The 23,825-nt window shown below is 43.0% G+C and overlaps 1 protein-coding gene across 2 annotated transcripts in view; it reads left to right on the top strand.

The window, feature by feature from the left end:
• The first annotated feature begins 885 nt into the window (after positions 1-885).
• The window catches only part of ITGA11 (integrin subunit alpha 11), a 213,612-nt gene continuing 190,672 nt past the window's right edge, over positions 886-23,825 (top strand). Inside the window, exons 1-2 of one of the 2 annotated variants that reach the window (XM_068275048.1) lie at positions 886-991; positions 22,947-23,058. In XM_068275048.1, coding sequence (XP_068131149.1) covers positions 925-991; positions 22,947-23,058 — 179 coding nt within the window. In that variant the 5' untranslated portion in view covers positions 886-924. Of the gene's footprint in view, positions 992-22,946; positions 23,059-23,825 lie in introns of those variants that run through there. The other variant, XM_068275050.1, reaches the window with a different exon arrangement.

The following is a 23,825-nucleotide window of genomic DNA, read 5'->3' as shown; positions in this document are numbered from 1 at the left end:
GTGATCAAGACAGGCGTTCACTCATGTGCAGTGGCGCACAACTCCCGGCCTGATAGCAGCTAACGGAGCCACCAACGGGAGAACAGAGGAGACCGAGAAGACGCCGAGGGACCTCACAGGGTGCGAGGGGCTGAAGAAAGCCCCAGGTAAGTTCAATATTCCATTTTTGAACTCCGTTCAGGGGTCCTTTAAAAAGCATTTTATTGACAAGTTTAAAACTATCACCAAGAAGAAAACTCAGGAGGAAAAGTTAATTGTCTAGATGTCATTTCAGAAGTGATACATGGAAAGATTTTAGGCAATACCTACACGTTTACATCATTTTTCAGGGAATGATGATAAAGTGCTATTCATAACACATATAAGCTAGACCACTGATATTTGGGAATTGTGCAAGTGTACTGGAAGCTCTGATCTGGAAACGTCTGACTTTCAGAAGCCTTTAGCAGAACTGCTATTGGGTAATAGGAGGAAGGAAGAATCCAGATGTGATATATAATTTCATAACTTTAGCTGCTGCCGTTGAATCAGAATCCACTACAGATGTTTTGGAAATTATTTTTAGCCAGGCAGCATGATTAAAGATGAGCAGGTAGCACAAGCATTCGAGCACAGACGCTACAATTGTCTGAGATCTGCTTTCATCTCTCTGTATGATGTGATTCATGGGGCTGGGGCCACACTAGAAGGGGGATCACATTCTTTTATTGATGACCTTGTGATTAATGTCCTCACTGCCCACTGTTTTGCTCTTGTCCTGTCCCCTGTACCACATTCACCTCCTACCAGATTCTGGTCCTCCCACTTCCTCCGTCTGCTATGAAACGCTGAGGTTTGGGAGCCAGGCAAGAACGGAGACTGAAGTAGGAAAGTGGCAGCTTCTCCAGCTACTAGTCTGGCAGAGGGATTCCCCACAGACACATCATGAGGATCTGGAGCTTGGACCAGTGCAGAGGGCTCCTCGCCGCCTGGATGCTGTGCTTGCTACCAGGTGAGCTGCGCTTCTCTCAGTACCTTCCCCAGCACACAGGCTGATATCCCACAGCAGCCACATCGCCTGCTTAACCCTTCGCAGGTCCAGGTACCAATCCTCGCGCGGGGGATGCAGTTGCTCAGACAACTGTTGCATAGATGATGTGTTTCATTATCTGCACAATTATTACTGTAAACTTTTTAACAAAACGCCACGTGGGTTAACTGGAAGGGAAGTATAATATGACAATGTGTTTATCATTTCTGGCATCTAAAAATGAGGTATAATAAGCGTGTGTGGTAAGGCGTCGTTTCTGACATTAGAATATAGTTCATTTGTGGTTTATGTGAACACAGACAGCCTTGATTCTAATCTAGAGAACCTTCATTCTCTGAAAGTGACTTCATTTTAAGAATTATCACCTGACTAGAGTCTGCAGTTCCCTAGTTTGGACAAATGTAGAAAGTAACAATAGGAGCGGATGTTCTGCAGAAACAATGTTGAACAGCTTTTATTTGAAATGGTTATTTTATTACTACAGCATCTTCATCAGGAGAAAAGCTATAGAGAAGCTGATACCAGTCCCTCTCCACACAGCAAGTGGCAGCTGTACTGTGTCATTAGAGTCATTTGAAGTAAACAGATTAGGCTGTGGATGTGGGAGATCTTAGCTGTTGCTATTTAGTAGATATCATGCTTTGTCTCTTTAATAAGGAGGACTCTTCCCTTTCAGTCAAAAAAAGCTGGACCCTCTGTGCTGCACATCTGGCTGTTGCTGGAAACAAAATCTCCCGTCATCCCAAAATCCCTAAGCATAGCAGAAATGTGAGGAGCAGGGGCGAGAGAGATGAAAGCAAGGAGCGTGGACAAAGTGTGGTAGGGGGCCAGGGGTGCGGGATTTGGCATCTTTCTGAGGATGCTGCAAAATTTGGGGAGCTCAGGACCGAAAGGAGGCAGCGGAGGACAGGTTGGAAATGAGGTGGACTATTGTCAGAACCAGAAGCACAGTATATGCAGGAGCCTGCAGCATGGACTGTGTGTGGGGGACAGTGTAGGGACAGGACAAGTGTCACAGCTCTGTGGAGTAGAAGGACAGTGCTGCCGATAGAAGGGGGGAGATATGGGACGTGTCTTGCAGAGGAGAGGACACCTCTCTCTATCCAGAGAAGGTGCCAATAGCACACTAAAGAACGAACGATGATGCATTCCTCACATCTTTCCAATTTATTTTCACGACTGACTAAATGTCATTGCTATTTTTATGGCAAGGTGAATACTATAACAGGAAATTAAAATATAAAAAACGAGGTCATGGAAACAGATTTGCCAGCCATATATAAAGACCTGTAGGTGGAGCCATTTGATGTATGGATGGAGATGTGAGGAGCTCTTCTGGGGGTACACGTGGATTCGCTGGTTTTTTACCAACCCTTCCTCTGCGGCTCCGGCTAACTCAGGTGTAGCACAGCTCCGAAGAAAGAGATGTATCAATATAATTCAATTTCACACACACACACACACATATATATCTATATATATATATATATATATATATATATATATATATATATATATATATATATATATATATATATTATGAATGTCATTAAGATTTATTGACACAGCTGATCGCCAAAAATGCATAGAGCACGTTATAAAAATAGATAAAACCTCTTGACAATATTTGACATATTTTGGAAGCCTGATTTCCATTAGAGGGATCAGAAATCCAGGTTTCGCTCAGATAAGGTTGTTAAAAAGAGGAAATACAATATTATTTCACAGGGAGAGATTTGAGTGAATTTTAGTTCAGATCAGACAGGAACAAATATTTCATCTATATTCAGTTCTTGGTCTAGAGTTTTAAACCTTTGTATTCATTTTGTTTTCCACATTACTCTATACCTCTGTGATTTGAAGTCACTCATAACTATAGTAACTTTAGGGTAACTCAAGCTGTGTCCTTGGCATGGAAAATGTGCTGCTACTGTAAGACAGACTTTTAGTTTGTCAGCAAGGACACACACAGAGCTGAGTTACTGTACACAGGTACTGGGCATAGAGTTATACCTAAGAATAGTTTTATAGGTAGTAGACATCAGAATACTGGTGCAGCTTTATGAAAAAATCTAAAAAGTTAAAAAAAAAAAAAAATCTCAAGGAGCAACACACTGGATACACAATACCTCATTTCACAGGCATCATAAACCCAGAATACTTAAAATGAGCAAAAATTATACTATATAGGCTGGTAAATCATAAGCTTGCTGGTGACTCACTAAGCTCTGCACTCCTCACTGTTTATTTAAGAAATGCTACTGTAGTAAAAACTTCATGGAAACCAGGGCTCATAAGTACATCTCACATGTAACTCCTGGGGCCAGCTAACCCCCAACCTTTCCTAGTCACACAACCAACCAGGACTCATATTTACCTCTCACACGTAACTCCTGGGCTGGGGCCAGTTAACCCCCAACCTCTGCTAGTCACAAAACCAACCAGGGCTGATCTGTACCTCTCACATGTCACTCCTCGGGCCAGCTAACCCCCAACCTTTTCTAGCCACAAAACCAACCAGCGGTCATATTTACCTCTCACATGTAACTCCTGGGACCAGCTAATCCCCAATCTCTGCTATCCACACAACCAACCAGGGAACATATGTTACTCTCACATGTAACTCCTGAGGCCAACTAACCCCAACCTCTGCTAGCCAACCAACCAGGGCTCATATGTACTTCTCACATGTCACTCCTGTGGCTAGCTAACCCCTAACCTCTGCTAGCCACACAACCAACCAGGGGTCATATTTACCTCTCACATGTAACTCCTGGGGCCAGCTAATCCCCTAAACTCTGCTAGCCACACAACCAACCAGGGGTCATATGTACCTCTCACGTGTCACTGCTGGGGCCAGCCAACCCTCAACCTTTCCTAGTCACACAACCAACCAGGGCTAATATGTACCTCTCAGGTGTCACTCCCTAGGCCAGCTATCCCTGTCCTCTCCTAGTCACACAACCAATCAGGACTCATATGTACTTCTCACATGTAACTTCTGGGGCCAGCTAACCCCAACCCTGCATAGGCTATCCTAATAAGAAGATATTCATCACAATTTACATCATTGAAAAAAACGAAAGAGCATTGCTGAGTCTGCAATCCGTTTCCATAATAAAAGGTTTAGCTTTCTTGATCCATTCTTAGAAGACCAAAACTAATTTCAAAGATCAATGGTTAAATAAAATCATATGTTACTCACATTCTCAGGTAGTAAATGAGGAAATGCATTTACACATATATGTACTGTGTGTACAATGTGAATTTTGAAAACCAGGGAGTAAACTGAGAGACATATGCAGCACATAGTGTTACATTGCTTTTCAATACTGGATATAATAGTAATAATTAGCAGCAAATTCTGGTCACCATAAGAGGGCACTGGGGGGGGGAGGGGGGGGGGTAGCAAAAATTTGATCTAGGTTGCAAGTGAAATACTTTAAATGCAAAGGATGGCAGGTGTAATGAAATTGATGGTGAAAACTCGAATCTGTAGGTGGACTTGCATCATTTTTTTATAAGTGGCTGTACAGTGTAATGGTTAACGGGCTCTGCCTCTGACCCAGGAGACCATATGTGATTCCAGTATTAGCTAGCCAGAGAGGTGTCCCTTAGTATTAAGTAGCCAGATGTGCCTCCAGTATTCTCTGGCTAGCTAATACTGGAGTCACATTTGGCTACCTAATACTGGGGGACACCTCTCTGGCTAGCTAGGTGTCCCCCAGTATAGGGTAACCAGATGTGGCTCCAGAATTAGCTAGCCAGAGAGGTGTCCCCACAGTATTAGGTAACCAGATGTGACTCCAGTATTAGCTAGCCAGAGAGGTGTCCCCCAGTATAAGGTAGCCAGATGTGACTCCAGTATTAGCTAGCCAGAGAGGTGTCCCCCAGTATAGGGTAGCCAGATGTGCCTCCATTATTAGCTAGCCAGAGAGGTGTCCCCCCAGTATCGGGTAGCCAGATGTGCCTCCAGTATTCTCTGGCTAGCTAATACTGGAGTCACATTTGGCTACCTAATACTGGGGGACACCTCTCTGGCTAGCTAGGTGTCCCCCAGTATAGGGTAACCAGATGTGGCTCCAGAATTAGCTAGCCAGAGAGGTGTCCCCACAGTATTAGGTAACCAGATGTGACTCCAGTATTAGCTAGCCAGAGAGGTGTCCCCCAGTATAAGGTAGCCAGATGTGACTCCAGTATTAGCTAGCCAGAGAGGTGTCCCCCAGTATCGGGTAGCCAGATGTGGCTCCAGTTATTAGCTAGCCAGAGAGGTGTCCCCCTGTATCGGGTAGCCAGATGTGCCTCCATTATTAGCTAGCCAGAGAGGTGTCCCCCCAGTATCGGGTAGCCAGATGTGACTCCAGTATTAGCTAGCCAGAGAGGTGTCCCCCCAGTATTAGGTAGCCAGATGTGCCTCCATTATTAGCTAGCCAGAGAGGTGTCCCCCCAGTATCGGGTAGCCAGATGTGACTCCAGTATTAGCTAGCCAGAGAGGTGTCCCCCCAGTATTGGGTAGCCAGATGTGCCTCCATTATTAGCTAGCCAGAGAGGTGTCCCCCAGTATTAGGTAGCCAGATGTGACTCCAGTATTAGCTAGCCAGAGAGGTGTCCCCCAGTATTAGGTAGCCAGATGTGACTCCAGTATTAGCTAGCCAGAGAGGTGTCCCCCAGTATTGGGTAGCCAGATGTGCCTCCATTATTAGCTAGCCAGAGAGGTGTCCCCCAGTATTAGGTAGCCAGATGTGACTCCAGTATTAGCTAGCCAGAGAGGTGTCCCCCAGTATTAGGTAGCCAGATGTGACTCCAGTATTAGCTAGCCAGAGAGGTGTCCCCCCAGTATTGGGTACATCCCTGCCGCATGTGTTTCTGCACACACGTGCACATGCGTGCACCCGCCCAATAGTGAGTGATTGCTGACACAGTAATTGCTACCATAGCAACAATCAGTCATAAAGTAAAGTTAAAGTTACAAAGGTTTTTTTAAAGTTAAAGTGACAGTGTTACATTTTAAAATATATATTTTTTTCCTTATAGTTAATTGTTAACCCTGATCCTAACTAATTAACCCTTTTTATCATCTATAATTGGCCTATTCGTAGATGACTGTAATTGCCCAGAACGTTCAAATGTGATCACTAAGGCGACAGCTAGGGGGTCCAATACTGTATAGATGCATCACTATATGGTTGCCTAGCAATACATCTGTACAGCAATGGGCTCCCCAAACTGTGCACCCTAGCGATTGGATGCAATCACTATAGACATACAGGATGGTGATAATGGTACACTACATGTCCAACTAGTGATGAAATATGGCATATATGGTATTGTTTTATCCAGGTTGAGCCAAATAATGTATTTTGAGGTGTTTTAAAACCACGGCACTTGTTATTGGAAAATTAGAAAGGGTGAAACATGAAAAAAATTGTATTTACGCCAAAAATGTTTCCCAATAAACTGCAGGTAAGGTTAAACAATTGTTGGGAAAAAATATTACTGAAAGAAACCCTAGATTGTCCTGAAAAAAACAATATATTCATCACTTTGATGGCATGTGATTGCTGTATCAATAGCGACACAGCCAAAATGCCAACATTTTCAGGAATCTCAAGGAGTAAAAAACCCCAGAACCTGAAATGGTTAATCAGTTTAGAACCATATTATTATCATTATTATTATAGAATAGAACATTATTTTCTGTATTTGCATGAAAAAAACTAAACGCATGTATTGTGAGCCAAGCTGAGGTAGTGAGCGGAGAGTACAGATGGAACGTCTCATAAGCAGTCCACACCTGTGCAGATGAAGTTCTCAGAGATCTTTCCGAGCTATGGAATCTGTCTAGAGCACCTCTCATTTAGCAGCTGGAACACTACACTTAGTTGTAGTGTGTGATTTCTCTTATTGCAGAATGCAATGCGCTCAGAAGCTGACGTCATTATCTCTAGAGTGCTCTAAATGACATGTCTTCCTCTTTGTGCGAAAACTTTCCATAGTCATTAGTTACAGCTCTATGTGTTTGTTATAAGGAGACGTATTGCTCTGTGAGGCCCAGTGCAGGAGAATGGTGACAAATGGGTGGAGCCTTCAGAAATATGTGTCATCACTCACAGATGTCGTAGGGGCTAGATTTCTATATACTGTTACTGTATATTGTGGACGCATTAAAGGACCAGTATCATGAAAAAAACATAAAATTTAAAGCACATGTACACATAAACCTAAGATGTACATTATTCCCAGAGTAAAATGCACTGTAAATTACTTTTTCCCTATGTCTCTGTCACTTATAATAGGTGGTAACAGATCTGACAGGTTTTGGACATCTCCTCATGGGAAATCCTTAAAATTTCCTTTATACTAATTATTATTTAGTATTTATATGGCACCAACATCTTCCCCAGTGCTGTACATAGTATATTGTCTTGTCACTTAACTGTCCATCAGAGGGGCTACCATAGGCATATGTCTTTATATGTATCGTGAAGTGTATGCATGGTAGTCTAGGGACAATTTAGGGGAAGCCAATTAACTTATCTGTATATTTTTGGGACGTGGAAGGAAACCAGGGTGCCTGGAGGAAACCCACACAGACACTGATGTCGAATTGTCACAAGATTGCATATCTGTATTGTCTAAAGGTATAAATTATTGTCTCACAGGAAAATTTCATATTAGCACTTTTGAAGTAAATCTTAATGAGGCTATACGTAAAATGAATGCGCACAGGTTTTTCTCAAATAAATATGCTGAAGCAAACAAAAAAGGTGAAGCTGAAATTGGTACTCTGGGGTTTAGCCCAGAATTTGAGCCGTGTCCCCAGGATGAGGAGGCACGGGCCATACTTGAGGGGTTGCTTGTAGAAAGGGTGGGGTGGAGTAGAGGGGACCCACGGAGGTGGTGATTTTACTCGCCTTCGCGGGTCCGCCTTTGCCCCACCTGTCTCCCCTGGCAGCCTATTGGATGTTTTCCAGAGAGAAGTTCTGAATGAGGTCAGGGCCTGCATTTATCCTTTGGAGCAGCTCAATATCACGTAAGGTGATAAATGTGGCTTAAATTGGTTAAAATCTCGCAGTGACCTAATTTACAAGCCTGCAGATAAAGGAGGTAACCTTGTGATCTTACCTGTGCAGATGTATGTGGCAGAGGCAGACAGGCAGCTTGGAGACTCCACAACATATGAAAAATTGAGGGGGAACCCTATTGAAAAAGATAAGTCAAGATTAAGCAGCCTTCTGAGGAGAGGGGTAGAGCTTGTTTTTTTGTCCATAAAGATGGGCGAGGATTTGTTTGTGGAGTTTCCCAGGTTCCCTTTCTGGTACTATTTGCCAAAAGTCCACAAAACTATGGTGACCCCCCCCCCCCCTCATGGGAAGGGGCTGAGGGCAAATCGGCACGTTCTGGACCAATTTGGGAAAACTGAAGAGTATGCAGAATACATATGCGAGTGCCTCAAATTCGTATTAGAGCGCAATACTTTCAAATTCAACAGGGAATGGTACAGACAACTCTCAGGGACAGCCATGGGGACCCCGGTAGCCCCAACTTATTCTAATTTATTCCTATCGGTTTGGGAAGATAATGTGATCTGGTCCCCCTTTAACTCCTACAAAAAATCTTTACGTTTGTGGAAGAGATACATGAATGACATCCTGATTGTCTGGGATGGTAGCCAAGGAGAATTTGAGAATTTTACTAAGTGGATCAACTCCAATGATATCAACATGGAGTTTGTCGCTGATTTTGGTGACCAAAGGGTAGAGTTCCGTGACCTTGTGATAGAGGTGAAAGATGATCATCTTGTCACTATGGGCTACAGGAAAACCACTGCCACCAATTGTCTCCTTCATTGTGATAGCTACCATCCCAGACAAGTGAAGGATGCCATCCCGTATGGTCAATTCCTCAGACTCAACAGCAATAACTCTGATCCAGAAGAATTTGAAAATCAGGCCTCTGATCTTACAGAACGATTAGTTAAGAGATGGTATCTCAAACAATCTATAGATCAGGCTCTGGAGAGAGCTAGGTCTGTGCCACGAATGCAATTACTCTCTAGATGCCCCCAAAAAAGGGGGAACAGGGATTCAACTTCGTGTTTGACTACACCCCCATGTCCCACCAAATCCAGCAGGCAATACATAGTCGCTGGCATTTTCTGTTATTAGATGACCACCTCAAAGAGATAGCAAGTAGACCGCCCAGGATTAGTTTTAGGTGAGGTAATACTGTTAAGAAAACCCTGGTCCACAGTGAATTTAAGCCAATTCAAAAAGAAAGCACAAATTGGTTAAGTGGGAAAAAATGGGAAGGGAACTTCCTGTGTGGCCGCTGTATGGCATGCAAAGACATTAACAAAGGCAGAAGTGTCCACATAGGTGATGTTACCTGGAAGATCAGGGATTGTGTGAATTGTCGATCTAAGAACGTGGTGTATTGTGTTTGGTGCCCCTGTGGGAGATTTTACATAGGGAAGACCACTCAGCCACTCAAGGACCGATTTTTACAACATAAAAGATCTATAGGAAATGACGTGGGAGCACGCCGTATGATAGATCATGTGAATTGTTCACAAAATGGTGATGCAAATTGTCTGCAGGTAGCTGGTTTACTTAAAATTTCAAGTCTAACCAGGGGAGGTTCGATTGATAAATTATTATTACAGAAGGAAGCACTATTAATATCTAAAACTAATGCCTTGGGAAATCTGGGGTTCAACGATCGTAACGAAATTTCAGCTTTTTGTAGGTAGTATGGTTTTATCTGAATTGTATGTGTGTACTGCCCTTCCCTGTATGGGTTAATGGTGTCACCATTACCTGAGGGCTGTAGGCCCGCCCCTAAGTCTAGGTATATAGGTGGGTGGGGATAAGGACTGGGAAGGTCTGAGTGTCCTGACGAGGCATGCGATCACAAGAAACAGCTGTTACAGCTGTTGACACAGACTTCTTTTTACCTTTTGTAACCTGATTTTGTACCGTGCTTGAATAAAAGAATCCTGTTTCTGAGTTCCTGGAATCCGCATCTCATTTGTGATATAAGTATCATGAAAAAAATGTAAAATTTAAAGCACATGTACACATAAACCTAAGATGTGCATTATTTCCAGAATAAAATGCACTGTAAATTACTTTTTCCATATGTCTCTGTCACTTATAATAGGTGGTAACAGATCTGACAGGTTTTGGACATCTCCTCATGGGAAATCCTTAAAATTTCCTTTATACTAATAATTATTTAGTATTTATATGGCACCAGCATCTTCCCCAGTGCTGTACATAGTGTATTGTCTTGTCACTTAACTGTCCCTCAGAGGGACTACCATAGTCATATGTCTTTATATGTATCGTGAAGTGTATGTATGGTAGTCTAGGGCCAATTTAGGGGAAGCCAATTAACTTATCTGTATCTTTTTGGGACAAGGGAGGAAACCGGGGTGCCTGGAGGAAACCCACACAGACACAGGGAGAACATACATACTCCTTGCAAATAGTGCCCTGGCCGGTATTTGAACTGGGGACTCAGTGCTACAAGGTGAGAGCGCTATCCACTATGCCATTGTGCTGCCCGTGCTGCCTCATTCTTTACAAAAGCAATCTCTGAAGAAGATTTATACAAAGATGCCGGCCAGCCTTGCTACTGACTTGCACACTATTCTGGCAGCTGGCAACTGCCTTCAGAAAGTGCTTTTGAAAATGAATAAAATCCAGAGACTCCCCCATGAGGAAAATGACTAGTTCAAAATCTGTCAGATCTGTCAGAATTTTATTAACCTACTGCAATATAGGAAAAATACATTTATAGTGCATTTTATTTAGAAACAAATGTACATATTATACATATGCGTACACATCCATTTTACATTTTACAATTTTTCGCAAGAGTGGTCCTTTAAGAAGAAGAGACATGGATAACTGGCAAATACCTATCAAATAATAAGAACAGCAAACAGCAGTCTTGGTTTTAAAATCCAAAAGCTCTTTTACTTTGCTGGATGGAGGAAGTAAGGAAAGACTGGGGATTCCGGAAAATAGCAGCGCTACACCCAGCACTGATAATATTATGGGGAAGGTGGGGGTGGGGCTGTAATACTAATTTATATGTAGCATTAGGAACAATAAATCATCTGTTCACAACTGAACTGGGTTGTGTGGGATTATCCCTGGCTGGAATGTTGAACCTATTCTCCCTGTAATGCAATTTATCTTGATACTGTAAATCCCATTAACTTTCCATAGCAGAATATTTATCTAAAGCTCATGTTTCTATTTCAGTAATAGTCTGGATCAATAATTGATAGTACACTGAGGTTTAGACTGACTATGAAACTTTATCACTTAAAGTATCCAAGTCCAACAGGCTGTGCCATAGATAGGAATGACAGAAGGATGACATCACTGGGTCACAAGCCTTGCACTGCATTTCTTATTATACTAGCAGACCTAAGCCTGTTTAAAAACAGGCTCTAGGTTTTTTTTATCTACCGCCGCTAGTCAGTGCGCATGCGCGCACACGCAAACCGCCTCAGTACCGTCCAGCTGTCCATACTGCGCACATGTGCAGTAGCAAAACACAGGGACACAGGGACAGCTGGACGCAGAGACACAGAGATTATTATAGAGGATGACCCAGAAAATATAATGAGGTTTCAGTCATCTGATTATTGCAGAGGGTCTCTTTAACAAAATATTTTGTGTGTCTTTTCACAGCAGCAAAAATATTTTTGGGGGAAATATTTTACACAAAGTATTTATATGTATCAACTGCAGCCAGTAGGTGGGGCTTTTGACCATAGAGACATAATAACTGCTTTCTCAGTTCACTGTCTAAGTTCACTATTTTGCTGCTCTGAGATCAGATAATACAAACTGTTGAATGCCTCCTATGTTACTGCATCCTCTTTTTGGGTTACCCCATCTTAAGTCCTTTAGATTGTAAGCTTTTGGCAGAGTCTAACCCCTTCCCCCTCCCCCCTCCCCCCTTAGTGTGTTTTTGATCTTGCAACCCCAGCTATGACACCCTTCCCATGTACTAACTCGGACTTGAGTCGCGGGGTATCTGTTAAATCACATGATCATGTATCTTATGCCGTTGCATGTACAACCTGGTGCTATGTTGTATAACCGTGTGCTACCTCTTTGTCTGTCTCCCCTTGTTTACATTGTATGTGCCCCTATTTACTGTCCAGCACTGCGTAATATGTTGATGTTTTGTAAATACAATAAGTAATAATAATAATCATAATAATATCTCAAGTGCCCCTTGATAACATATAGATTTGCTAGGAGCACTGCATAAATATGTGAATACTTTCTATACATTCCCTTACGCTTTTATTTATTTAACAATACTTTTTTCACTGCTTTCTTTATATAAATATGGATTATTCATTTTCAGTATTAAAATGTACTGTATTGGCTGCAATAAGTTTATGTACCCCAAGACCAACATACTGTAAGTGCTCCAGGATAAATTAACTGAGTGTTCACAACCTAGGCCATAAAGTCCCGATAAGCCTCTCCACCTTTCTTCTTACCAAGTAAATGACATGGACTCTCAAAGCGAAATTTATATCTCAGAATCCTATATCAATAACATAGTGGGGTTGCTTGGCAACACATCTCCATCAGTACATGCTATGCCATGTCTTGCCAAAGACAGGCGGTATATCCCCGCCAGAAGATAACTGAAACGTTTCAGGAGCAGAAAAAAACTTGAATAGTGTTCAGATGCTTATCTTCTATATGTACATGTTTTACTAATTATTCAGTTGGATGCAAAAGTTTGGGCAACCTTGTTAATTGTCATGATTTTCCTGTATAAATCATTGGTTGTTTCGATAAAAAATGTCAGTTAAATATATTATGTAGGAGACACGCACACTGATATTTGAGAAGTGAAATGAAGTTTATTGGATTTACAGAAAGTGCACAATAATTGTTTAAATAAAATTAGGCAGGTGCATAAATGTGGGTACTGTTGTTATTTTATTGATTCAAAACCCTTTAGAACTAATTATTGGAACTCAAATTGGCTTTGTAAGCTCAGTGACCCCTGACCTACATACACAGGTAAATCCAATTATGAGAAAGAGTATTTAAAGGGGTCAATTGTAAGTTTACCCTACTCTTTTAATTTTCTCTGAAGAGTAGCAACATGGAAGTCTCAAAACAACTCTCAAATGACCTGAAGACAAAGATTGTTCACCATCATGGTTTAGGGGAAGGATACAGAAAGCTGTCTCAGAGATTTCAGCTGTCTGTTTCCACAGTTAGGAACATATTGAGGAAATGGAAGACCACAGGCTCAGTTCAAGTAAAGGCTCAAAGTGGCAGACCAAGAAAAGTCTCGGAAAGACAGAAGTGACGAATGGTGAGAACAGTCAAAGTCAACCCAAAGACCAGCAGCAAAGACCTACAACATAATCTTTCTGCAGATGGAGTCACTGTGTATCGTTCAATCATTTGGCACACTTTACATAAGGAGATGCTGTATGCGAGAGTGATGTAGAGAAAGCCTATTCTCCGGCCACAGCACAAACAGAGCCACTTGAGGTATGCTAAGGCACATTTGGACAAGCCAGATTCATTTTGGAATAAGGGTCTGTGGACAGATGAAACTAAAATTAGTTATAATAAAAGAGTTATATGGGCATAACAATGGGTGTTATGCATGGAGGAAAAAGAACACAGCATTCCAAAAAACACCTGCTACCTACAGTAAAATACGGTGGTGGTTCCATCATGCTGTGGGGCTGTGTGGCTAGTGCAGGCAGGGACTGAGAATCTTGTCAAAGTTGAGGGATGCATGGATTCCACTCAGTATCAGCAGATTCCGGAGACCAATGTCCAGGAATCAGTGACAAAGCTGACGCTGCGCCGGGGCTGGATCTTTCAACAAGACAACGACCCTAAACACTGCTCAAAATCCACTAAGGCATTCATGCAGAGGAACAAGTATAATGTTCTGGAGTGGCCATCTCAGTCCCCAGACATGAATATAATTGAAAATCTGTGGTGTGAGTTAAAGAGAGCTGTCCATGCTCAGAAGCCATCAAACCTGAATGAACTAGAGATGTTTTGTAAAGAGGAATGGTCCAAAATACCTTTAACCAGAATCCAGACTCTCATTGGAACCTGCAGGAAGCGTTTAGAGGCTTTAATTTCTGCAAAAGTAGGATCTACTAAAATATTGATTTCATTTCTTTTTTGCGGTACCCAAATTTATGCACCTACCTAATTTTGTTTAAACAATTATTGCACACTTTCTGTAAATCTAATAAACTTCATTTCACTTCTCAGATATCACTGTGTGTGTCTCCAATATGATATATTTGACATTTTAAATCGTAACAACCAACGATTTATACAGGAAAATCATGTCGAATAATAAGGTTGCCCAAACTTTCGCATCCCACTGTATGTAAAGAAATGTATTAAATCATGACTTACTGAAAATTTTACTAGATTTTAGTATATTTCTGCAGTATATGCCTGGAGGTCAGTGTTAAGGTCGGTGGATACTGAAAGGAGATTCTACTGTTGTATCTAGTGCTTTCCTATCTTTTGGTGACTTGGTTCCCATGGCCAGAGGCATATATAGAGAAAACAGCACCTATGGCTAATATTGAAATCCACCCCAGGTAAGGGGGGTTGGGGCACACCATCAAAAAAATAAAGGTACAATCACTTTGTAGAATTGGTTGTGTCCAAGCTGATGTGAAGCATGGCCTGTGAGACTGCAGTGTGGGAATAGGACAGCCTATTCATATCTCCCAAATAAAAACTAGGAAGCTTGTCCCCAAAAAAATGTCACCAGGCAGCAGAATGCCCCCAGATAAAAACTAGGATCTTTCTGAACTCCGGGGATACTATGGTGCAGCACCCCCCAGTATTAGGAGCCCATGGCACATGTCATACCTGCACCCCTGTAGATATACCTCTTCCCATGGGAATATATATCGTATGAAATGTGTGCTTCCAGGACGCATAGTTTGCAGAAGAGTCATGGTGGAGATGAGAGGAGATATTTATGACAATGTCATGGTCAACATAGAAACCTTATGGATGATCAAGCCTTACTGCTAGTTTACTAGTTTATTGGTTTTGGAGCAAGCTAAAGATAGGAGTGTAAGTATATTTTGTTCTGGATAGAAGCAAACAGTCACCAGGAAGTGTAGGGTTTGGCTGCCAGTATGTAGTTATGTAGAAGCAGTAAAGTGTTGTACCGTGATAGCCATGAGTAAAAGCAAGAAGTTTTGAATCAGGATGATACCATTTATTGGCTAACTTAGAGATGGATAAACAGTGAGCTTTCGACTTATAAAAAGCCTTCGTCGGACTGGTTCCTGACCAGAACTGAAAAACACAGCTTATATACACTGACATACAGAAGAGAAACATTCTTTAGCAAACATAAATGTAATTAGATGCCTTAACTGTTACTGAGGAGGCTTTCCCAGGCATCCTATCTAAATTGATAAGATCAATAGAATCCTCAACATGACATGAAGCAGACTCTGGTGATGAAGAGACATCGTAAATTCCGAATACAAATGGTAACTGGCCTGGTTACATGCACCATTAATTCTAAGCTTAATGGCTCGTACTCACGGGCTGCAAATGTTGCCTGTCGCCAGCACACGTGAGCGTGTGGGCGACAGGCCGGCGACAGCTCCTCGCCAGGTCCCTCCGCGTACACACGCGGAAGAGGGACCAGCGGCGAGACGGAAGCTGTCGCCGACGTTCCTCCTCCCCCCGCCGGAAGCTCCATTTACCACAATGGAGGTTGCTGTCGCTAGTCCGCGTACTCACGCGGACTAGCGACAGTTGCGGGGGAGGTGCGGCGGCGACTGTCGCCATGCGATTGAAACTTTCAATCGCATGGCGACATGAGCGATGGGCGACAGTTCAGGGTGCGCGCACGTGCGACGGCCCATACTCACGGGCGACCTGTCGCCGCAACATGCGCGCGCCGCGTGTTGCGGCGACAAAAGTCCCTCGTGAGTATGGGCCATAAGAGAATTGTGGCATTTAAAGCCAACACCTGAAAGCAAATAAAATGAATAGTGACAGTGAATTCCATCTTACACAGCATATGGCACAAAAATGAATGAAAAGATAGAAAAATTAAAATTAAAAGAACTGTGGCATTTAAAACCCATCGTACCAGCACAAGAAGTTGGAGTCCTTGAGTATGTAGTTATAGGATACAGGTAGCTATAGGGATGTTATAGAATGTCTCACGCAGAGCATACATATATGAGGGCTCCTGGGCAGTCCAGCCTCTAGCACAGGAATGCATGTTCCATAGCAGCCATATTTATCTAGAGAAAGAAGATATGGAGTTAAAGCTTCTTGAAAGGCTTGCTTTATTTGCCTCCGCAGAGTGAGTTAGGATTGTCTGACGTCAGTGGCTATGGTCTATTAGGATTTATGGAAGGGTTTATATGAGATTTTAAGGAGCAATCAGAAGAATCCAAACATATAATTTATACTCTGTGATTATATGGCGACTTGGGGAACAGTTATTTATTGTTTAATTATTTATTTTTTGCATGAGTAGTTTTGTGAACAGTTAGCTGCAGAGGAGAGTAAGATCCATTAAATCAGGGAGTCAGGCAGATGCTACCAACACGGCTAAAACAAAATTAAGACCATTCTACAGTTTTCTACATTGTGGGAATTTATTAAAAATACAGTTTTGTTAACACTGCATATGGGGGGGGGGGGGGGCTACCTAATACTGAGGGGCAATGGCAGATCTGGCTATCTATACTGGGGAGGAGAGGCTACCTGACACTGGGGGTACACCTGGCTATCTATTTTAGTGGAGGGAGGCTACCTAATACTGGGGGGCACATCCGGCTATCTATACTAGGATCGGGAGCTACCTAATACGGGGGAGGGGGGGGCAACTAGCACTATCTATTCACGGAGGTGGCTACCAAATACTGGGGACACATCTGGCTATCTATACTGGGGGTGGGGAGGCAACCTTATACCGTGGGGCACATTTGGCTATCTAACATGGGGATGGAGACTGCCTAATGCATCTGGCTATCTTACTTGGGAAGGGAAGCTTCTTAATACTAGGGGTACATCTGGCTATCTTCCCTGAGGAGGGGGGCTACCTAATAATGGAAGTAAATCTGGCTATTGGGGCTGCTTAATACTGGGGGCACAGGGGGGCACCTAATACTGGGGCCTCTTATCTTAAAAATATATCCTGTTGTTTTATTGACTGCAGTTCCTTTGTAACAGGCCTATCTACATGATATTCTTGAGAACTCAATTGTGATTGGTTGCTAGGAACTACAACATGTATTTCCCTTTGCATTGTGCTGTTCCATTACACTATTCAGTGCAAGGTTAATAAAGAATAATAGGGGTGATCCCTTTTGCTTTCCTGAAGTGCCAGGGCTTCCTTCCAACAAACAGCTGTAAGTGTCCCACTGGTGATATTGTCACTCTATTTTCTGCAATTATCCCTGCTGCTATACAGAGCCTTAAAGCCACAGCGAAGATCCTGGCTTTCATATAACATGAAACACATGGGCAGATTACACGTTGACAAAATGTTTTACAGTCTCTTCTCAAGGATCATCAAACCCATTTTATAGACATTTCTTTCCCAGTGAGATCTCAGAGAACATCCTGAAACACTTAAGACAGATATATGTTTAGTTAAGTTAGATATGGAGGATAAAGACATGCTTACTCATTGTACTATTATCCCACCCCCTTCCATCTCCCTCTTTTCCCCTGGCTTAGGCAATGCCTGTATGAATCTTGGTCTTGCCAATAAAGCTATTTTTGATTTGATTTGACACATGGCAATCTCTATTTCAAAGTAGGAACTTAAGGTGGCCACTAATGATCCAATCTTTTTCATCCAATCTTAGCATTTCTATGTAATATAAGGTAACTGCCTGAAGTATCCATTCAGTATATTCACTCAATTTACCCTTCTACTACATAGATTTGGTAAGATTGGATGAAAAAGATTGAATCATTAGTGGCCACCATTAGAGTACACAGGACAGCTCTAGTGGCCGGGGGTACTAGATGAAGGTCTGTGTATATAAGGCCTCTTGCACACTGCACGCGATTCCGATCCAGATTCCGCTTTTTAATCAGTTTTTACATCCGATTCAGATTCCGATTTGCAGTGTGCAGGGAGCAAACTGCAAATCAGAATCTGAATCGGATGGAAAAACTGATTAAAAAGCGGAATCTGAATCGGAATCGCTTGCAGTGTGCAAGAGGCCTTATGGTGATTGTGATCAGCACTCGCAGAACACTTTGCTCTCTGTCTTTGCTCTGCTTGATCTCAGCTACAGTTTACAGCCAGGGAACTAGCGAGTCAGTGAGGATCGCTCTGGAGCTCTCACATGGGTTAATTTAGAATCAGCTCCCGTACAGACCGTTTTTACGACATTCCTGTGGGCTGCGCACTTTCCGTCTGGAGGTTTTTTCAGGACATAATTCTGTGAGTAAGGAATCTGCTTGGCTTTCGGATAAAGTATGATTTCATAACCTCCTTATCTGCGCTCAGAGCTGCATCTAGCAGAGGGATCCAATAGTCACTGCTCCCTGGGGTCTGTCAGCAAGATACTGCATCAGGCTTTAAGTGACCCTGAAGTAAACTTGGGCAATAGAAGCTGAGGATATGGTGATAAACTTCATAATCTGAAGTTAGCTTGGGTGAAAACAACATACCTTCATTTTCCCCACTTCCAGAGATTGATATAAATGTAAAAGCTACTTACACACACTGGATTAAAGGAAAGTATAAAAATCTGCTCAGTTAACTTAATTTGGGCTCATTCCGCGCTGCTCCCTTCAGCAGCTGTGCCTGTGCAAAGCTGCATGCGCGGCCCCAGGCCGTGTGCCGCCTCAATTCCACTCCCATGGTCAGGGGTGCTCTGCAAAAATTGCAACTGTGCATGCTGCAAATGCTCCCAGCTATGGGGTATGATCAAGGAGGTGAGTGGCTGGGGCAGCGCATGCGCAGTATCCCGTGATTGACCCAGTCCATTAGCATTTGGAGGGGCACAGAGGTTGAAGATAGCAGTGTGGAATGGTGGTGAGGGACCAGGGGACTAGAAGAAGCCCCAGGCAAGTTAAACTTAGCAAATTTTTACACTTAACACACCCTTTAGACTCAGCTGTTGTCGCATATGAAAACCATCTTTCGCAAGAATATAGCATATGTGCAGGCACCCTCTGATTCCCCCTAAACAACCAACGTGACTTTAGTAATGTCCAATGCCCCATACACCCGTGAACGCAATGTTCTCCTACTCCCCCCGCCACTCAGCTCAGTCACGCACCCGCCTCTCCCACCTCACCTCTCCATAGTAACAGACACGTTGATAGCCTCTAGGCTAGTAACGCATACTTACACTCAGGTCTAGAACTATTGCACAAAGGTTCGAGTTGCAATAGTTCTCATACATGTGTATTAACCTTAAGAGGGTCTGACTATACAGTAAACCAACTGATGGTCTGCTGTACATAATTATACTTTGTGCTGGGGGCAACACGAGGGCTGGTAGTTACACAGGGGCAAACTGGGCGATTGCCGCAGGGCCTCCAAGTGCTGCCGACCCCCGAGGTCTCCCCATAACTTGATTTTTGGCCCTGAGGCCCCTGCAGAGTTTTTGGTGGCATTGTGACTCCCCTGTGGCTACTGCATAGTCTGCATTCATCCATGCAGGGGTGCCTCTTCTCCTTCCCGGAGCATGCATACGTAATAACATGTGCCAGGTTATAGAGGAGAAGCGCTGCTGTGATGATAAAGAAGGGAATGCACAGATGAAGACAGCAGCATGCCAGCAGGGGCGCAAAGCACAAAAATAAAATGGAGGGGAGATCTGGGAGACCCGGCAGTCAGCTTTGGGGACCCTGGGGGGTTAATTTGCAAAGGGGACCCCTATGCTGCTTATGGGGGTGTCAGGGGAGCCCCAAGGTTAATTTTGCCCCGGGGTCCCATTGTGACGAGGACCGGCCCTGGGCAATCACTACCAAATACAAACCAAGGAGGATATCTAGGCTGCTCCCAATAGGTCTGCAAAAGTACTCAGTCTGTGTTACTCCCTACTCCATACTTCCTAGTTTGGAAAGCAGGGTATGCACCACAATAGATCAAGCACCAGCAGACTTACCTTGCGGATTCCACTCATTTCCTTTTGGTACACTGAATTGATGAACACAGAACTTGGCAGGATACTGATGGCACAAGGGGATAAGGCAATACTGCTGAGGACTTTCAATTAAAGTTAAATCTCTGGCACATATGTCAAAATCACAATCAATTCTAGAAATGTATTTACGGGAGACTGATTAGATTAAAGCTTTAGAACAGGCATACACTGTATTTGCAATTACTAGAATATTTGTTTTATAGTAATTATGCCTACAACTCATATTATGAAAATAAAGTTGCAATTTTTGCAAAGTACAATAGGAAAATACCTGTTGTATGAATTCACAGCATCTCATTTCACTTCATCAATCTCCAGTTGCCTACTCAAGCCTTCCCTCTCTCCTCCCAGTTGCTCTAAGGGCTCTTTCACACTACAGGTAGCAGTGAAAGGCTAAAACGCTGCGTTTTGGCTGCAGGCGTTTTCAAGGCGTTTTGAAGGCGTTTTAACGCCTATACATTACAATCAATTGTAATGAGAAACGCCGCGGTAGGCCCAGAAAAAGCGCCTGGGAGCGTTGAAACGCAACGTTCCAAAACGCGGCGTTTAGTGTGAATGGTAAAATGAAAGTCTATGGACTTTCTTTTACCTAGGAAAACGCCAACTTCGGCCGTGGCGTTAAAACGCCGAAAAAGCCCTCTGGTGTGAAAGGGCCCTAAGTCTGTGATAGGCTGCCAGTCAGCAGGGAGGCATGGCTTCAGCTGATAGAACAATCACGCTCCTCCCATTATGGCCACATGATAAAATGGGGTGTGGTTTAGACTGTCAGGGTGCAAATAGGCAGCTGTCAGTCCATGAGAATTTCTTAACTGGCAAACCAAAATCTTTTTCCCAAACATCTTTTTTTGCATAATTGTTTTTAATGAATGATTGTTGAATGAATATGTAAAGTGTGTGTCTGAACTGGGGTTTAAATTGCATCTATGTACAACAGCTGATTGGAAGGGGGGGGGGAGTTGGTAGTCTACATGCCGACTGGGCCCTTCATTCTGAGTCCTATGCTTCTGCAGCCACAATCTCCTGTGCAGAGGCTGCGGTTTCAGACTGTATTTCTGGCCATGGCTCCACTCCCTCTAATAAAGAGAGGATCAGAGCCTGGAAATGGAGGGTGCAGCCACAGTTTTACAACCAACACAAAGAAACTGTATTTTTTTTTTTTTAGTTTTGCGCTTTTTATTTGCATAGCCATGTGACACAGATTAACACATTTAGATTTGACCTTGGGTAGCCTGAGACCTCATTTTTGCTCCCACCCAGTTTTGTTGCATGGAAATAACATAATACAGAGAAAGTTATAAGGAATGTTTCTTGCATTCTCTAATTCTAGCATCACTTTTTTTTATAATGCTGAAACAAGCTGTTTTGGTTTATGTGGTTATATGAAAACTGTATAACAAGCAGCTCTTGTCTGCCTCCGCCTACAGCTCAGCAGAACTGTATACTAATTACAGGATCCCTGCTCTATGGAAAAGACTACAGGTAGAAGCCAAGCTTTGTGCTGACAGGTGCACAAAATGGACGTGAGTTCCTAAAACTGAAAGTGGAGGCACCCACAAAAATGTATAAAGTAACTGAAATCAGTTTAAAACTAATTAAAACACACAGTGAGGAAGTGGTTAATGTATCTCTACTGAAGAATAGCAGCCAGTGCGACTGCAGGACAATGGCACCGAACCATGTCCCCTTTCACATTATCCTGCGGCAGAGTGCGCCAACAGGGTAATATGAGTAGTGCCGCTCACTGACGTATTTCCTGCTGGACAGGAAGTACATCACTGGTTTACTGACGCTCTGTGCATGCGTGCCACGCCCCTACCACGATTGCTCGTGCACACTTACTGCATCACAGTGTGTCGCCATAGACTTGCATTGCTGCATAATCTATGTTTCAAACACTTTCCACTTTTGCACAGATTGACAGTGGTGATCCAAGGCTATATCTTGGATAATCCTCAGCATCTGCATACAGTGAACTGAAACCTAGTTTCAAAGTCAGGGGCTTGTGCAGTTTTGACAAACGGTGTACCTCTGCCTTGGTTCTTTAAATGAGGCCCCCTGCTCCTCCCATTCCCTGTGATCTTCATGCCATATACCACCTCCCAATATCCCTCCTTACCAACATGCTTTCCAATTATTGAGGATGGTGTGGAGGATACAGGCATAGCAATCATCGGGCAATGGGTGTGATCCACTCAACGTGGTGCCACATGCAGGATATTCCTCCTGCTGGACATTATTATTATTATTATTATTTATTGTATTTATAAAGTGCCAACATATTATGCAGCGCTGGACATTAATTTAGGTTACAGACAATATTTAGGGGTGACAAAGAGCAATATGACAATACAGGAATACATGCAAACCAGATCACACAGCACAGTATGAGTACCAGGTAATGCTTAGTCAGTCACTGGATGGAGCATGGAGATTAGGCAAGTTAGGTTCACTCAGATGCATAGCATAAGTGCATAGTAATGGAGGTGCATGATCAGGTAGGACACAAAAGGAGGAGGACCCTGCTCAAAGGCTTACAATCTAGAGGGAGAGGTAGACATGCCCAGCTTCTGACCTGGCTGCAGTCTTCTACCCTCGGTACCCCGAGACACTATTGTCATATGACTGATTTATCGTTACACTTCATCTATGAAAACTAATTGAAATGTATGTTTTGCATTTCATCCCATCTTCTGTGTGTTTCACCCTTAGGTCTCACTGACACCTTCAACATCGATGATAAGAAACCGAGAATCATTGCTGGATCCAAGGATGCTTTCTTTGGTTATACAGTACAGCAGCATCAGGTCTCTGGCAAAAAATGGTATGTCTCTCAACTTCTATATTGCAGCTAGTGAGCAATACAGTTCAGCCAAGGATGGGTATGGAGCTACACAGCCCTATTCAATACAAGTGTATGCAGACACATATTTATGAGTTGAGCAGAATGCAGTGCATAAATTATTAAGTCAGTAATGCTGTATGATGCTTCCTTTAAGGCCGGTTTCCAATGTTGCTTGCAATTTGGCCCACAATCGTGCTGGGTTGGGATTGCCCAAGCAGCAATTTCCACTGATTGCAGTTTGTGCCGTAGCTGTCGGGAACAGAGCACGATCGCCACAAGAATCACACCAGCTGGCCATTGCGTTTGGTGAAAAATCAATGCGCTCTAGAAGGATTTGGGCACCACGATTTACATGTGGATTGCAATGCTCTAGTGATTTGCAAAACGGCTGGGATCCTCTTTTTGAAGGGGCACACAGCTAGTGGAAAAGGGCCCTCACAGTGCAAATAACAATAGAAGCTTTCAGAACTGTTTTTATGGCATCAAAAATTGGAATCCCATGTAAAATTGCATCAAAATCGGGAATCGGAATTGCATGTAGTGTAAAGAGCCGTAAAAGCTGCCTGAAATCAGTCTACTCTTCAGCAATCAGTCTTCAGCTTGACGTATTACGTGAAACAATGTTCGCTTCCGCAAGAGCAACTGGGCCATGTTCTATTCATTTTTCTCCTGAGTTTTCCTCAGGTAGATATTTTTAAACCTTATCAGCAACGTACTTTTAAAGCTCCCACAAAGCAAAAATTACC

The sequence above is a fragment of the Hyperolius riggenbachi genome, chromosome 3 (genome assembly GCF_040937935.1).
Source record: "Hyperolius riggenbachi isolate aHypRig1 chromosome 3, aHypRig1.pri, whole genome shotgun sequence".
NCBI classification, from domain to species: Eukaryota; Metazoa; Chordata; class Amphibia; order Anura; family Hyperoliidae; genus Hyperolius; species Hyperolius riggenbachi.
This window is presented reverse-complemented; position numbering and strand designations above follow the sequence as displayed.